At 36.9% G+C, this 17960-nt stretch overlaps 1 protein-coding gene across 1 annotated transcript in view; it reads left to right on the forward strand.

Annotated features, from left to right (window-relative positions):
- The window catches only part of UPF2 (UPF2 regulator of nonsense mediated mRNA decay), a 95765-nt gene that overhangs the window by 28095 nt on the left and 49710 nt on the right, over positions 1-17960 (forward strand). Inside the window, 1 exon segment of the mRNA XM_070380887.1 lies at positions 11837-11945. Within this exon segment, the coding sequence (XP_070236988.1) occupies positions 11837-11945 (109 nt within the window).

Genomic DNA, 17960 nt, shown 5'->3' on the forward strand with positions numbered 1-17960 from the left:
AATGGATGAGGAGAGGAAATGTCGAGAGCATTTCTGATAGAGGCAACATTATGTGCAGAGCCAGAGACAGGAAAGGTCACACAGCAGACTACTGCAGAAACCTCTTTCTTGGTTTCCCTGGACATTGTTGTCTAGACTAAGTTGCAGGAGGGAGGCAGTTTTACTTCTTTTTTTTCAGCACTGAGCACAATGCCTCACAGACAGAAGGTGATAAACTTGTGTAATGTGGTATTTAATGCCCTTTCTTACCGAGCCCCTTTTCAACTTCTTCAGTCTTCATTCTAGCTATTCTTTGTCTTGCAAAATCCTGATCTGTAATGATTTCTTGGATACCCTTTGCTCTCTACTTCCAGGCCCCTGCTTTCTGCTCTGTCTGGGATATCCTGTTTTTATTTACTGAAAACCTCTGACTTAATCTTGAAGTCTTAGGATAAGAGTTATCTTCTCTGAACAACCATCCTTATTTTTCTTATGTATATATAGGTGTTCTTTTATAGACTTTCAACATAATGTCTTCACACATGAAGAATTTGGCACATCACATTAGGCGTATTAGTTACAGCCCAATGTTGGTTTGCTGCCTGTATTCCTATGAAACTAAAAATATGGGGCCTTTAAAAGAGGACCAGATCTTTTCATTTTGAACATCCCCAACATCAAGTATAGTGTTTGGTACACATAAGTGCTTGAAAATATTTGATGAATTAATATTGGTCATATGCAATTAAAATTTTTATTAAAAAATAAGTGAATGCATTCATAGGACTGAAAACCCTTACGTGAAAAACCTTGTGCTAAAAAGTGTCCTTATCCGTGTCTCCGCGTCTGCTCTGCTCCCAGTAGGAAGCCACTGTCTTGATTACTGTGTATCCTTCCAAAATTTCTTCTGCGTATGCAGGAGCATGCCAAAATTCTTATATTTCCTGTTGTATACACAGGAGCCACTTACTGTACTTATTCTTCCAAACTTTACTATTTTCACTTAACAGTATAGCTTGGAAATCTTTTCGTATCAATAATAAAGACTTCTATTGTTATTTTCTTTTAAATTTAGGAGGAGTTAACTTTTATGAATGTACTATATTTAATCATTTTGGACATTCCAGTCTTTGCCGTTACAAACAATCCTGTTTTTGTATTTTTCCTTTCTTCATCCTCTCTATTAGCTAGTGGTTTATTCATTTTAGTTTTTTTCACACACATGCACACAAAAACCCAGTTTCTAGATTACCTATGTAGTCTACTGTTTTATTATTTTCCTACTGATTATTTTTGGATTTTATCTTTATTTTCTTCTTTTTTGTTTTCTTTCATTCATTTTGTTCCTTTTTTGGCATTTAATACATTGCTGTCCTCTTACCCTGGTTTTAGCTGTATCTGTTAGTTCTGACATGTGATTTCTATTTTTGTGTTTTCTAGAAATTCTTCATTTTCTGACCTGGTTAGTAATTCATATTTTTATCGTACTGTGATTAGAGAATACTGTGTGATTTTTGCTTTTTGAAGGTTTTTGAAATTTTCTTTGTGGCCTCTTACACAGTCAGTTTTCATGAACATTCTCAAACATATTTGGGAAAGGGGGGGTGCCTCCCTCTTTGTGTGGCATTTCCCTCCCCTTCCTGTAAGGGACGTGAATCCTAGTGAGTGTCTTTATTTTTCTCTATGGCCAGGAGTCCCTCTTTGTCTGTTTAGTCCGTCTAGTCTGAGTTGACCAAAAAAAAACAGAATGAATTATTTAATAGTTACTTGAGTGCCTATGAGGACCCAAAGGTTTTATATGTGTGTATATGTGATAGAGAATTTAGCTGCCTTACCTTGTGTGTATAGTTTGGTTAAGGAAGCACTAAACTAAATAAATCTTAAGAACGTCTTCATAGTTATTATTATTATTTTTTTTAGTTTAAAAAATAACAGCAACCAGCTTTATTGGGATATAATTCTCATAACAGTTTACCAATGCAGTTCACCACTATAAAGTATATACAGTTTAGTCTTTTGAATATATTTAACTATCACAATAATAAAATTTTAAGAGATTTTCGTCCCCCTAAAAGAAACCTTACATCCTTTAGCAAGCAGTTCCATTTCTCACCTCCCCATTCTCTCCCCTGTCCTAAGAAACCACTAATCTCCTTTCAGTTTCTATGGATTTACCTATTCTAGGTATTTCTTGTAAGTGAAATCATAAAATCTGTGGCCTTTTGCACCTCACTTCTTTGTCTTAGAATGATGTTTTCATGGTTCATCCATGTCATCAGATCAGATCAGTCGCTCAGTCGTGTCCGACTCTTTGCGACCCCATGAATCGCCAGGCCTCCCTGTCCATCACCAACTCCCGGAGTTCACCGAGACTCACGTCCATCGAGTCAGTGATGCCATCCAGCCATCTCATCCTCCGTCGTCCCCTTCTCCTCCTGCCCCCAATCCCTCCCAGCATCAGAGTCTTTTCCAATGAGTCAACTCTTCACATGAGGTGGCCAAAGTACTGGAGTTTCAGCTTTAGCATCATTCCTTCCAAAGAAATCCCAGGGCTGATCTCCTTCAGAATGGACTGGTTGGATCTCCTTGCAGTCCAAGGGACTCTCCAGAGTCTTCTCCAACACCACGGTTCAAAAGCATCGATTCTTCGGCGCTCAGCCTTCTTCACAGTCCAACTCTCACATCCATACATGACCACAGGAAAAACCATAGCCTTGACTAGACGAACCTTTGTTGGCAAAGTAATGTCTCTGCTTTTCAATATGCTCTCTAGGTTGGTCATAACTTTCCTTCCAAGGAGTAAGCGTCTTTTAATTTCACGGCTGCAGTCACTATCTGTAGTGATTTTGGAGCCCAGAAAAATAAAGTCTGACACTGTTTCCACTGTTTCCCCGTCTATTTCCCATGAAGTGGTGGGACCGGATGCCATGATCTTCGTTTTCTGAATGTTGAGCTTTAAGCCAACTTTTTCACTCTCCACTTTGACTTTCATCAAGAGGCTTTTTATTTCCTTTTCACTTTCTGCCATAAGGGTGGTGTCATCTGCATATCTGAGGTTATTGATATTTCTCCTGGCAATCTTGATTCCAGCTTGTGTTTCTTCCAGTCCAGCGTTTCTCATGATGTACTCTGCATATAAGTTAAATAAACAGGGTGACAGTATACAGCCTTGACGAACTCCTTTTCCTATTTGGAACCAGTCTGTTGTTCCATGTCTAGTTCTAACTGTTGCTTCCTGACCTGCATACAGATTTCTCAAGAGGCAGGTCAGGTGTTCTGGTATTCCCATCTCTTTCAGAATTTTCCACAGTTTATTGTGATCCACACAGTCAAAGGCTTTGGCATAGTCAATAAAGCAGAAATAGATGTTTTTCTGGAACTCTTTTGCTTTTTCCATGATCCAGCGGATGTTGGCAATTTGATCTCTGGTTCCTCTGCCTTTTCTAAAACCAGCTTGAACATCAGGAAGTTCACAGTTCACATATTGCTGAAGCCTGGCTTGGAGAATTTTGAGCCTCACTTTACTAGCGTGTGAGATGAGTGCAATTGTGTGGTAGTTTGAGCATTCTTTGGCATTGCCTTTCTTTGGGATTGGAATGAAAAGTGACCTTTTCCAGTCCTGTGGCCACTGCTGAGTTTTCCAAATTTGCTGGCATATTGAGTGCAGCACTTTCACAGCATCATCTGTCAGGATTTAGAATAGCTCAACTGGAATTCCATCACCTCCACTAGCTTTGTTCGTAGTGATGCTTTCTAAGGCCCACTTGACTTCACATTCCAGGATGTATGGCTCTAGGTCAGTGATCACACCATCATGATTATCTGGGTTGTGAAGATCTTTTTTGTACAGTTCTTCTGTGTATTCTTGCCATCTCTTCTTAATATCTTCAGCTTCTGTTAGGTCCATACCATTTCTGTCCTTTATCGAGCCCATCTTTGCATGAAATGTTCCTTTGGTATCTCTGATTTTCTTGAAGAGATCCCTAGTCTTTCCCATTCTGTTGTTTTCCTCTATTTCTTTGCATTGATCGCTGAAGAAGGCTTTCTTAGCTCTTCTTGCTATTCTTTGGAACTCTGCATTCAGATGTTTATATCTTTCTTTGGAACTCTGCATTCAGATGTTTATATCTTTCCTTTTCTCCTTTGCTTTTCACTTCTCTTCTTTTCACAGCTATTTGTAAGGCCTCCCCAGACGGCCATTTTGCTTTTTTGCATTTCTTTTCCACGGGGATGGTCTTGATCCCTGTCTCCTGTACAATGTCACGAACCTCGTTCCATAGTTCATCAGGCACTCTATCTATCAGATCTAGACCCTTAAATCTATTTCTCACTTCCACTGTATAATCATAAGGGATTTGATTTAGGTCATACCTAAATGGTCTAGTGGTTTTCCCTACTTCTTCAGTTTAAGTCTGAATTTGTCAATAAGGAGTTCATGGTCTGAGCCACAGTCAGCTCCTGGTCTTGTTTTTGCTGACTGTATAGAGCTTCTCCATCTTTGGCTGCAAAGAATATAATCAATCTGATTTCAGTGTTGACCATCTGGTGATGTCCATGTATAGAGTCTTCTCTTGTGTTGTTGGAAGAGGGTGTTTGTTGTGACCAGTGCATTTTCTTGGCAAAACTCTATCAGTCTTTGCCCTGCTTCATTCCGTATTCCAAGGCCAAATTTGCCTGTTACTCCAGGTGTTTCTTGACTTCCTACTTTTGCATTCCAGTCCCCTATAATGAAAAGGACATCTTTTTTGGGTGTTAGTTCTAAAAGGTCTTGTCATAACACGTATTAAAAAGGAAGACTGAATAGTATTTCATCGTAGAGCTCTACCACATTTTGTTTACCCATTTGTCAGTTGATGGACGTTTAAGCAGTTTTCACTTTTTAGCTATTGTGAGTGTGTTGTTGTGACTCTATACAAGTTTTTGTGTGAACATACGTTTTCAGTTCTCTTGGGTATATATCTATGAGTGGACTTGTTGTGTTACAGGGTAAATGTATGTTTAATATTTTTAGTAACTGCTGAACTGTTTGTCACAATGGTTGCACCATTTTTCATTCCCAGTAGCAATGTATGAATGTTGCAGTTTCTCCATATCCTCACCAATACTTGTTACTGTTGCTGTTTTGCTTTTAGCTGTCTTAGTGTGAAGTGAAATTTATCTCATTGTGGTTTTGTTTGCATTTCCCTAATGGCTAATGATTGTGAGCATTTTTTCATGTGCTTATTGGCCATTTGTCTGTCTTCTTTGGAAAGTTATTCAAATCCTTTTAAATTGTATTATTTGTCTTTTTATTGTAACGAGTTCTTTGTATATTTTTTGTACATATCCCTTATGGGATATAATTTGTAGATGGTTTCTTTCATTCTGTGAGTTGTCTTTCACTTTCTTAGTATCATTTGAAGGACAAAAGTTTTAAAGATTGATTTATTCCATCTTACAGTTCTTCAAGGTCTGATCTGAAGCACTGGTTTAATTTTCATTTGTGTTCTTCCTTCATTAAATAAATAGTGGTTAAATTTTTTTTGAAAAGGCTGGACTGTACCTCTTAGCCCGTTAATTTGAATGAATCCACTGAAATGAAATCTATAGCAATCCCTTTAATTATATATTTACATATTGTTCTATAGTTAATTTGTAGTATAACTGTCTACACATTTAATTGAAATTTCACACAAAGTGCTAATATCTTGTTTTAAAATTTTATTAAAGTGTAGTTGATTTCCAGCATTAATTTCTGCTCTATAGCAAAGTGACTCAGTCATATATATTCCTCTTCATATTCTTTGCCATTTTGGTTTATCAGAGAATATTGAATATCCCTGTGCTGTTGAGTAGGCCCTTGTTGTTTATCCATCACGTATATACTAGTTTGTGTCTGCTAATCTCAAGCTCCCAATCCTCCCCTCCGCTGCCTGACCGTGCCTTTGGCACCCACAGATCTATTCTCTCTGTCTGTGAGTCTCTTTCAGTTCCTTAGATACATTTGTTTGTGTCGTCTTTTAGGTTCTGCGTATGGTATCACGGTATTTCTGTTTCTCCTGCCTTACTTTACTTAGTATGATGATCTCTAGGTCCATCCATGTTGCCGCGAATGGCATTATTTCACTTTTAATGACTGAGTAGTATTCCATTATACTACTTTATTTATCCATTCACCTGTTGATGGACACTTACGTTGTTTCCATGTCTTGGCTATTATAAATAGTGCTGCTGTATGAAATAGGGGTGCAGTATCTTTTTAAATTATAGTTTTGTCTGGATATATGCCCAGCAGTGGGATTGCTGGACCGTAAGGCATAAAGTGTTTACATCTTAAGTATTATGTGTATATCCACACCTAGATCAAGGTAGAAAACACTCCTAGCCCCCCCCAAGGCTCCCTCACCTAAGTGAACTTTCAGGTATGAAGTCAGCCGGAATCAGGGAACGTTCCTAAGCATCTCTTAGTTCTTCATTTTGAAAATAGATGAACCTGGTATTGGTTTTCATGACTTTGAAGACCTGTGGATTTTATCATGTTTTAGCAGATGGGTGGATGTTCAGAGTCTGTTTATATTAATATAGACAGAACACTATTCACCAGTGAAGTGCTTCACTTCAGTCTTAGCTTTTCCTGATCCAGCTTGTAGGAGCATTTGCTGGAATTTGGGGGAGAGAGTTTCTAATTGAAGCTCCCCTTGCTAAGAATGAGAAACTGAGTTTTGGGAACTCTGTTAGCACTGTACCACTTGATGGCACTGTTGCATGAGGAGCATGAACGTTGTGGGAAAAGTTACCTGGCATTTGCTTGTCTGTTTCAGAGTAAATGATCTAATTTTTTTTTGTTTTGTCCCTTTTGAATCATCATCTGCTTTAGTGTTTTCTATGAAGAAAAACCTTTGTATTCTTCAAATAAGCAGTAACAGGGTTCTTTCACATTAATTTTTTTCCAGGCATTTTTGAGCACAGAAATATAATAGCTTTCAACAGTTAAATCATTTAGATTTTAAAGAGAAAACAGCTAAAAACCTGATAGATTATGAAGTTAAAAACCTTTAAGACTTCCCTGCCCCCCCGCCCCGCTCAGGAACAAAACCGTGTAATTCTGCTTTCTTGTTTTTACCTGTAGTTAGTGACTAGATGTTTACTTACTTGATGATCATTAACTGCTTGTAGGGTACTTAAATGTGTGATTTGGGAGAGCTTGAAAGTATAAGCAAGGTTTTATTATTGTTTAAGAAAGAAATATTCTTTTTAAATTGTTCACTCATTAACTGCTGGTAAAAATATTTATCACTCAGAAGATTATAAAATTCAGTTTTCAAAGGAAGGATCTAAGTTTATTTTCTAGTTCACTTTCAGAAAGGTTAAATAAAATATATTTAGCTTAAAATTTAATGCAGAAATTTGCTTTTTATATTGCTGAAGTGTCTTATAACATTTATGTGATTGGTACAGCATTTAGCACTCCATTCCCTTTGAGCTTGCATTTGTAGGAAAGTGAAAAAGTCAGAAGACTTTACTTAAATAGTTATGAATGTTGAAAAGTATGTAATTTCTTACATTATATACAGCATAAGGGATCTTACTTTGTGAAGTAATGAATATTCACAGAACTTAAAGGTTTAAATGGGGCAAGATGACTTTTAGTATCAACTGTTCATTTAATTGTAAAAAGTATAGTGGTAAAAGAGGAACTAGGAGCTTCTTGGTTTGAAAAGGATTTGGTGAATTTACTAGGAGTAGAGGATTCTCCAAAAGAAACAAAAACTAGAGTTACTGACTACTTGGAAAGGTATAATTAAAAGAGTTAAGATCTTCTCGCGGTTCCTTAAGGAGAAGGCAATGGCAACCCACTCCAGTACTCTTGCCTGGAAAATCCCATGGACAGAGGAGCCTGGTGGGCTGCAGTCCCTGAGGTCACTAAGAGTCAAACACAACTGAGCGACTTCACTTTCACTTTTCACTTTACTGCATTGCAGAAGGAAATGGCAGCCCACTCCAGTGTTCTTGCCTGGAGAATCCCAGGGATGGGGGAGCCTGGTGGGCTGCCATCTATGGGGTTGCACAGAGTCGGACACGACTGAAGCGAATTAGCAGCAACAGCAGTGGTTCCTTAAACTAATTTTTAAGTTCCTGTTGAACCTGAAAGCACTGACCTGTGTTAGTAGTTTAATGATGTGAGTCTCTGTGGATAGCAAAAGCTGCTTTACTTTTTAAAAATATATATATGATTTTATTTATATTTTTGGTTGTGCTGGGTCTTTGTTGCTGTGTGGACTCTCTGTAGTTGGTGAGGGTTGCTCTCTAGTTGTGCTGTGCAGGCTTCTCCTTGGAGTGGCTTCTCTTATTGCAGAGCATTGGCTTGAGTGCACATGGGGTTCGGTAGTTGCAACTCCTGGGTTCTAGAGCATAGGCTCTGTTGTTCATGGGATGTGGGATATTCCTGGACCAGGGATCGAACCTTTGTCTCCTGCACTGGCAGGTATAGTCTTTACCACTGAGCCACCAGGTAAGGCCAGGCTGCTTTACTTTAAAATGGATGGTCTATCCGTCTTTCTTTTAGGGTTGGAAAAAACCTTTGAAGTAGATTGAACTAACTGGAAGAAGAAAATAATGCAGCAAACTATAGATGACTTGCCCAAGAAAAGAAGAAAAAAGATGACATACTTCAGTTAGGTTTTGATGCTACATGTTATAATCTCAAATTTTATTGAAAAATACATTGAAAAAGACAACCAAGAATTGATTTTGTAAACTCAGAAGCTAGTTCTTAAAAAAAAATCCAAATAGAGAACTATTTAGCAAATATAAAAAACAATAAAAACTTTAAGAATAAGCCAGCTGATAATGCTAGAAATGTTTAAAAACCACTTGAAAACCTCAGTAAAACAGGTAATTTTTTGTAAAACATAAACATTTTCAAAATCAATTCAACACAAAATTAAATAGACCAGTGATTATGGAAGAAAATGTAAAAAGTTACCAGAGTAATTTCTCTGCTCTATCATTTTTGCCAGAACATAGGAAAGAAAAAAATATGGAAAAATAGGCAAAATCTTACCAACAACAAAAAAAGAGCATGGAAATCAAAAGTATGGGTCAGTCTCACTTTTAAGTGTCGAAACAAAAATTCTAAGTAAAACACTAACAAATCATATTTACTAGTATATTAAAGATAAAAATTCAGCATGATCAAAGAGAATTAATCTTAGTAATGAAAAGATACTTTAAATAGGAAATTTATTAATATGTATAACAGCAGGGACAATAAACTATATGATTACCCCACTAAATGCATAAAAGATATTTGATAAGCTCTTCATTGATAAAATATAAAACTTGATCAATTTAATATTATTCTTAGAGAAATAGGATGATATTTTCTAAAGGTGTTGTAGAATATTTTAGAATAAGAGGTAACAGTATTTATCTAAGATGTATCTATCGAGCACTTACGATATTCCACATACTGTTTTGAGTGCTGACAAACTGTTTCCCATGGAGCTTACATTCTAGTGGGAAGGGTGACAGACAACAAACGTAACAAGTAAGTAAACTGTGTATGTTGGAAAGTGATAAATTTTATTTTTAAAAAAACAGTGTGGGATAAGGAGATGGGAGTGGGATGGATTTGCAGTTTCAGTGGCATATTCAGAACGAGTCTCATGGAGGGGGTGTCATTGGAACTAAGACTTGACCTGTGTGAGGGAGTATGTGGCAGAGGTGTTTGGGAAAAGTAGACTCCAGCTGCTGAAAACAGCCAGTACTGAGGCTCTGAGGATTAGTGGGAGTCCGGTGAGACTGGAGAGACTAGTAGGAGATGAGGTCAGGTCAGTTCTTGAGATCACAGAGGTACTGTATGGGAGAATTAGAACCTGAGCCTCTCAACTCCCAGTGCATAACTCTTTGTTATCCCATGACCTTAATTTTTGAGTCTTAATTTTTCTGACCTGCACTGTGGCAGTTGGGAGAGGTAGAACTTGGGCACAGATTTAAAGTCCTATATTTGTAATTGATCATGAACTGAAGGGAAAAAAAGTATTTGTTACTAAAGGGAATACAAGAAAACCAACATTGTAACTAAAATATAATAGCAATATATTAAAATGTAATATTCTAACTGAAGTTTGAAAATTTAGAAAGTAAATTTGATATTAGTATGGATCCATCTATTATGCTTGAAAATGAAGTCTGCAGTTGCCCCAGGCATTTTTTTTTTTTTTGGTACTAGCAGATGTTAAGAAAATTATTACAAATTTGTAAGAGTGTTTTATAGGATATCTCAGTTCTTTACAGAGTGGATTATGCTTTTCATTTCTTTAAAGAAGGACAAAGTGAAGTGAATGTCACTCAGTTATAGTTGACTCTCTGTGACCCATCCATGGAATTCTCCAGGCCAGAATACTGGAGTGGATAGCCTTTCCCATCTCCAGGGGATCTTCCCAACCCAGAGATTGAACCCAGGTCTCCCGCATTGCAGGCAGATTCTTTACCAGCTGAGCTACAAGGGAATCCATAAAGAAGGATAGAATAAATTTAAAATATATTGAAGTACTACTATGGAGGCACCATATTCTTGACTTCTCAGCATCTGTAGCCTTATTTCTGAAGTGGTGATTATGGTTATTAGGATCAACAAGATAAATAATGGATATCAGATGCCTAGGACAGGGCCTGGCACGTTCATAAGAAAAAATAAATGATAATTTAAAGAATTGTGATGGTCAAAGAGGAATACGAAGTGTTTGAGGCTCCGAGTACTTTCCTTCCCTTAACTCCACCTTTCAAGTTTATCTCCATTCTTCCTTCCTCACCATGTCCCTTCTCTCAGCTAAGGCTTATATCGATCCACACTGGGAGTTTTCCAGATCTAATTTAAGTCTTTCATGGTAGGCAGAGTTTTCTCTGATGATAAACCATTTTTATGGTTCTGTAGTATAATGATATATTCAAAGATGTGTAAGACTTGTAGAATTATTTCTGTCTGTTCTAAATGGCTTTGGGTTGTAGTTTTTGAGCTCTTGTTTTGAATTTTTCTAGTTTTTTGCTTCCTTCCTCACTGTTAGCTCCCATTACTTGCTGCTTTTTTTTCCTCATGACTTCTCATTTTCAGAGTCTGATCTGCTGAGTGTTGACTCATTGGATAATCGAGTTTTATAAAGTAATGTGTGGCAGGAATGGAAAATAAATTTTTAGTTTGTGTGTTGATTCTAATTAGTATTGGCCATCTGGAGTGCTGAATCCTGGAGTTGTATCCAAATTTGGCAAGAAAGTGCTCTGATGATGAAAGTGGGTGGCAGCAATGCATATTTGCACTAGTTGTCTAGAGAAAGGGTAGGTCAGCCCCATGTGAGAGTCCAAGTGGACTTTATAATGGGTAAAATAAGTTAGTGTATAGGTTTTGTGATTTTTTTTGACTTCTTAGATACTCTTTTGGTTATTGGTTAACCCTTTTACTTTACTTTGAGGCTTCTAAATAACTTCTTCATGGATAAATGAAGGAAATGCTTTAAAAGGATTGTTTTGTTCTTTTTAAGTTATCTTTATGTTTATCTTCCCAGTATTGTGTGATTAAAATTTTAAGCAATGTTTTCTCTGCTATTTCATATTTTATCAAAATTGTATACTTGATGAAATTTGCAGATGTGCGATAATTGCACTGAATGGAAAATACCAGATGATTAATAAACTTTCACAAGGCAAATTGAATTGGATTTCCAAATACTTCATTATGATGGCAATCAATGGGCATGTCTGTATGATTACTAGTTTTTATAATCTTTTAATGTGTGACTATATCTGAGAAAGTTTAAATTATTTTAAAATGAGTTATTTCTGGTGTGCTTTTTATACATATCACATATAACTTTTGCAGGTTGGATTTGCTACCATTTTATGCAAGATTGGTTGCTACATTGCATCCCTGCATGTCTGATGTAGCAGAGGATCTTTGTTCCATGCTGAGGGGGGATTTCAGATTTCATGTATGTATTTAAGCATTTATTTTATGTTTTTTATATATATATACTTATAAGATGAGTGGGGATTCTTTAGTTTAAGAATATGATTATTTTATTGGTAAGCACATTTTGAAATCTGATAGTGGTATAACAGTTCAGAATGTATGGACTTCTGAATTTTTAAAATGTGAATCTATTCAGCAACACTTGAATTTTATAAATGCTATTCCAGTTGGAGATGAGTGGCTGCTGCTACCTTGTTTTCCCATTGTAGGTACTGTACTCTTTGCTTTTGTAAAGTAAAACCATTCTCCAAGGTCAGGAGAGCCAGCAGGCCTCCTTGGGGTCACCAGAAGAAACAGGGTTGGCCGTGATTCAGGGCACAGTGCCAGTAGGATGCCTCCAGGTGTTGGGTCCTGTGTTTGGGGCACATGAAGTTTTGATCTCAGTGAATGCGGTCATAGACCATGTTTTTATTGATTCTTGCCTTAAAAATCTTTACCTTAAAGATTCTTAATAGAGTGTCTGTGAGTGGTTCTCCCAGACCCATGTTACCCCATCATCTTGGCTTGAAAGAAATAAAATGATATCTTAGGGGTGACAAAATGAACATTGGTAGAATTTGAAAAGACCTGAAATGCCAGTAGAAAAATTGTGTTTGTAAAATTTAGCTTTATATAGCAAGTTGCTTGGAATGCACATAAGTGTTTGCTGTGCTCAATATGTACTTTATTACACTCACTCTGAGCACATCAGTAGTAGGGCTGAGCACCAGAACAGAAATAATTCTTAAGGTCAGGACTGTCATGATATAATTAGAAAGATAAGGCATAAATACAAAAGCAAGAGTGGAATAAAAAATTAAACCCTAAATGTATATTGATGTTATAAGGAAATGCATCCTTACTTGCCAAATGAATTGTTGGAGACTCAGTGCCTTGAGTCTGGAGGAGGCAAATTCTCTGTGGAGGTAGGTGGTCTCTGAAGGCTTCTTGCCATAGGTGTTAATCTGTTAGTATGAGATTTGTAGGTAAATTTTTCCGAACCAGCTTTTCTGCTGAAGTGTATTTCAGACATTTGTGGATACTACTACACAAGGACAGGTTTCTGTGTCTAGAAAAGTTTGGAAACACTGAGATCAAGAAAGTCAAACCATTTTGCTTTTGCTTTATGGTAAGAATTCTCAATGCTTTAATAGGATAATGAGCACTGTGAACCTCCTGGAAGGGGCTGACTATACACTCGAAAGACACATTTTGATAAATGCTACTAGTTTAGGGGCAGATGGGCCTGAAGGCATATAGTTGATATCCCATCAGGCAGATACAGACAAGACAGTGTTTTACTAGCAGACAGTGTGACAATATTGAAGAAGGCAATGGCACCCCACTCCAGTACTCTTGCCTGGAAAATCCCATGGATGGAGGAGCCTGGTAGGCTGCAGCCCATGGGGTCACCAAGAGTCACACACGACTGAGCGACTTCCTTTTCACTTTTCACTTTCATGCATTGGAGAAGGAAATGGCAACCCACTCCAGTGTTCTTGCCTGGAGAATCCCAGGGACGGGGGAGCCTGCTGGGCTGCCATTTGTGGGGTCGCACAGAGTCGGACACGACTGAAGTGACTTAGCAGCAGCAGCAGCAGTATGACAATATTGTATGAGTTACATACACATACCCCTCCACCAAAGCTACAGCCAAACAAAATACAAGTTGCTGGACCACACATGATTAGTGCTTTTGGTGAGAAACCTAAAATTACGAAAATTCTGTTCTTGTGTATTTCTGTCCCATCTTTGAAAATTGGGGTGAGAGTTGAGGGAAATGGCATGTTTGTTACTGTTGTAAAGTTTCAGTACAAGGAGGAGAGTATCAGGATTCCAGAGAGTATTTGGGAGACGCTGCTCTCAGGGGAGAGGAGCAGGGCACTTGGTGTCTTCCATCACCTCTGCTGCTTCTTGATCCAGCCTTTCCCACCCTCAGATCTGCAGACTTTCCATTGACTTTTTATCAGGCAGTAAATGTGCTCAGCACTGTCCTATCTTTAAGGTATAAACAAGAATTTTTACACACCTGCACCCCTCCCCATCCTCTTTAATTTCCTTCTTATTCGAGTGCTGTAGAGTATACTTGTCTCTCTCACTTCTGACAGTTGCTCTTTGTTTCCCATCATAGTGCCCTGGCAGAAACCTTCACTGCTCTCCTAAGCACCTCATCCTAGTTGATGTCCCTGAGGATTCTGACTATCACTGTGGCTCCATCACAATGGCCAAGTTACTTAAATGCTCCGTACCCCGGTTTCCTTTTATTAAATGAGATAATTTTATCTTTTAAAATAGGATTGTTCTCAGTGATTAAATGAGATAATGCTTACAAAGCTCATCACACGGTGCCCAGACACAGATGTCCTTATAATAATAATGACCCCTTTTATGAACCACGCTCTCCTGCTTTTCACTTCTGACTACTTTCCTCAGTATCCCCTTGCTCTTTTTTCCAGCTGAGTTTATGTGGTAGTATTCTTCCTCCACACTCCTTTTTGACAGAATGCAGTTTCCCCGGGGTTTGGTTGGTATCTATTTCCCAGCAGCCTCACGTACCTGTGTCTTACCAGAGCCTCTCTCCTGGTACTTAATAAGTTGTCATGTACTTTTAGCTAAATACATCCATAAGACAAACTCATTTTCTTTTAAAAAATATCTGTCTTTCCCTTCCTCTTACAAACTTCTGTATTCTTCCTGTAAATTTGCAATATAGTTTATATAATCACCAAGGGAAATAGCTCTACTTTTGCCCCTCTGACATTCAGGAACCCGTGTTTGCCAAATTCTATTGATAATACCTTCTAAAACACGTCCTTAGGATAGTGTCTGTCCTTCAGTCCCAGTGCCACTGTCTTTCACTCTCTGTAGCTTGAACTAGAATAGCTGTGTAACCAGGTTCGCCATCTCTGCCTTCTCTCTAGCTGTAACATATTGTCACAATCTGATCCTATTTGCTTCTTGCTTAAGAACCTCACCTGAGAAAAAATGCTGGTTGGCACAACTGTATAAACTCTTATCTGGTAGTCAAAGAAATTCTAGTTAAAACAACACGTTTGCTAATTTGACTAATTGGTTAGTGAAGGTAATAGAAACCATTCACATATACTTGAGATTGGAATTTGAAGAAAGGAATTTGGCAGTATGTTTCAAGATCATTGGAGGTATTCATACAGTAGACAACTCTGAGAATCTGTTCTAAGCAAATGATACTGAGTACCCCAAAAGCTTTATTCACATCATGAATTGTAATAGGGGAAAAAAGGAAAATAATCTAGAAGCCCAACAATTGATTAAGAAAATGGTTGTATAATCACAATGCTGAAATGATATAGAGCCATTGAAAGTCTTATTTACCAAAAAGTTTTCAAATCATATATAAAGTACTTCCGGGGGAGAAAAAGCAAGCTCTAAAGTCTTAAACATAATAAATTTACAGTTATGTTAAAATACTTAGAAAGTAACCAATAGAAAAAAGTATATATCAGTGTATTAACAGTGGCTGTTAGATAGTGGACTTATGAGAAATTCTTTTCCTTTCTAGTTTTCTGTGTTCTCCATATTTTTAGCAAGGGCTGCTTCTTTAATAATGGAGAAGACAACTTTTACTTAAATACAGACATAATCACCCTCACTCTTCAACATTTTTGAAATCTGGTTTTTTAACTTTTTGGATCAAACCTCTCTCTTGGTAAAATAAGTTGACCACATATCCCAGTATAGGCATATTTATTTATAAGTTATATGCATTTTTAATTCTGTCAGATATTTTATGTATATCATAAAACATACAAAGGTAACTTTAAAGTATGAGATAAAAACCAAAAACCTAAGTAGAAGTTTGATCCCCACCACCCCAGTAGATCAAGAGTCTTATCCTCCCTACTTTGGCAATCAATAGTCCCTAGAATAATATAAATTTTCTTTGAAGGCAGATTTATTTATTTATAAACCCAGTGCCTACTTAGTGTTTAGTGTATAGTAGATTTTCCAAAATATTAGTTGAATGATTGAATGTTTGTGTAAAACAAATAAGCTAATTATGGAGGAAGGAAATGGCAACCCACTCCAGTACTCTTGCCTGGAAAATCCTATATCCCATGGATGGAGGAGCATGGTAGGCTATAGTCCATGGGGTCGCAAAGAGTCAGACACTACTGAGCGACTTCACTTTCACTTTCTTTCTTTCTTACAATATTTAGGTGAAGTTATTGAGGGGCCAGTTTGGGGCAAAGAGTTCTTCCTTTAGGGGAATAATGAATGATAGGCCTTGGAGGTTCTTACTTTTGTATGTTGACATAGCTGAAGAGATTTTAACTCATTATATGAATCTAGTTATTTGATTAATCTTGGTTTTAGCTGTCACTAATGCATGAGTTGTAAGCAGCATTTTTGCTACATTTGATTATATAAATAAAATCTTTTTTTTTTTCGGAGGGGCTGGGATCATTATCGAATTAAAAATATATAGAAATTTTTACATTGTTAATTCACCTGTGTTACTTTTGCAGAAGTGTTTGACATACCATTTGATCATAAAGAATCAGCAAATGAGATTAGAAAATATTAAATGAATCAGAATAAGTCTTTTTTATCAGTCACAGTCTTTTGAAAACTTGTTTTTTTTTTCCCCCATTGAAAATGAGGGAATGAGATAATTCATACCTCATTTTAAAAGTCTGTAATCTTGTCATTTTAGTTAGATTGTACTACCTTAACTTCAATAATATGTAAGAATAATTGTGAATGATACACTGTTATGTGTTTTGGAAACTATGATGCTCAGTAATACCTAAAATTGTATGACCCTTACGAATTTGAGTCAGTTCTAGTGAGGTGGATGAACCCAGAGCCTGTTATACAGAGTGAAGTAAGTCATAAAGTGAAAAACAAATATCATATATTAATGATAAATGTGGAATCTATAAAAATGGTACTGATGAACCTATTTGTAGGGCATCAGTAGAGATACAGATGTAGAGAAAAGATTTGTAGAGCCAGCAGTGGAAGGAGAGGGTGGGACAAACTGAGAGAGTGGCATTGCCAGTGGGAATTTGCTGTATGACTGCAGGGAGCTCAACTCAGTGCTCTGACAACCTAGAGGGATGATATGGGGTGGGAGAGAGGTTCATGTATGGCAGAAATCAACATAATGTTGTAAAGCAATTATACTCCAATTAAAATAATTTTAAAAATTGTGTGATTCTGCACAGCACAGAGCTTGTACATCTAGAATCGCCTAAGGAGCTTTGTAAAAGCATATGTATGTATTTCCCAGCCTTTCTCCCTTTAAAGATTCAGCTTCAGTATATCATTTTTGAAATGCTTCTTTTTACTTTTTCCATTTCTGTATTTCTTTAATTGTAAAAGAAACACATGCCCAGACTGGATGATTTAGAAAATACAAAAATACATAAAGAAGAAAGTGGGGGGCAATCTCATAATTTCATCACTTAAACTTTGTTAATATTTTAGTTGTTTGTTTTTTTTTTTTTACTTTTTTGCTTCTGTAGTTTTTCATGGATGAATTTATATTTAGTACAGTTTTTCATTTTTTATTTCTCAGAAGCATTTTACTGTATCATTTAAAACACTTTGTAAGCATCATTTGTATAATCTTTTGTCCTGGACATTAGTTGCTTAGTATTAGGTGAAGTATAGTTATCATCATTACCACCCACTGTCATCATCCTTGTTTTTATCCTTATTTTTCCGAGTGAGTGAGTAGGTTCAGGGAGTTTTATATGCATTGTCCAGGATAATATACACCTACCCTCACTCCCAAATGGCACAAAACGACCACATGAGCTCAAGTGTTGTGAACTGCACATCTTAATTCTTTCATGGCACTACAATGTATATATAAACATTAAGCATTTTCATTAATTTGTTCAGTCAGTGAACATTAATTTTGTGCCCATGTATTAGTGATGTATGTACAAATATGGATAAAACTCACAATGACTAGCATTTATTGAACTCTTTATGGTCCCAGTCA

The sequence above is a fragment of the Bos mutus genome, chromosome 13 (assembly GCF_027580195.1).
Source record: "Bos mutus isolate GX-2022 chromosome 13, NWIPB_WYAK_1.1, whole genome shotgun sequence".
In the NCBI taxonomy this organism is placed as follows: Eukaryota; Metazoa; Chordata; class Mammalia; order Artiodactyla; family Bovidae; genus Bos; species Bos mutus.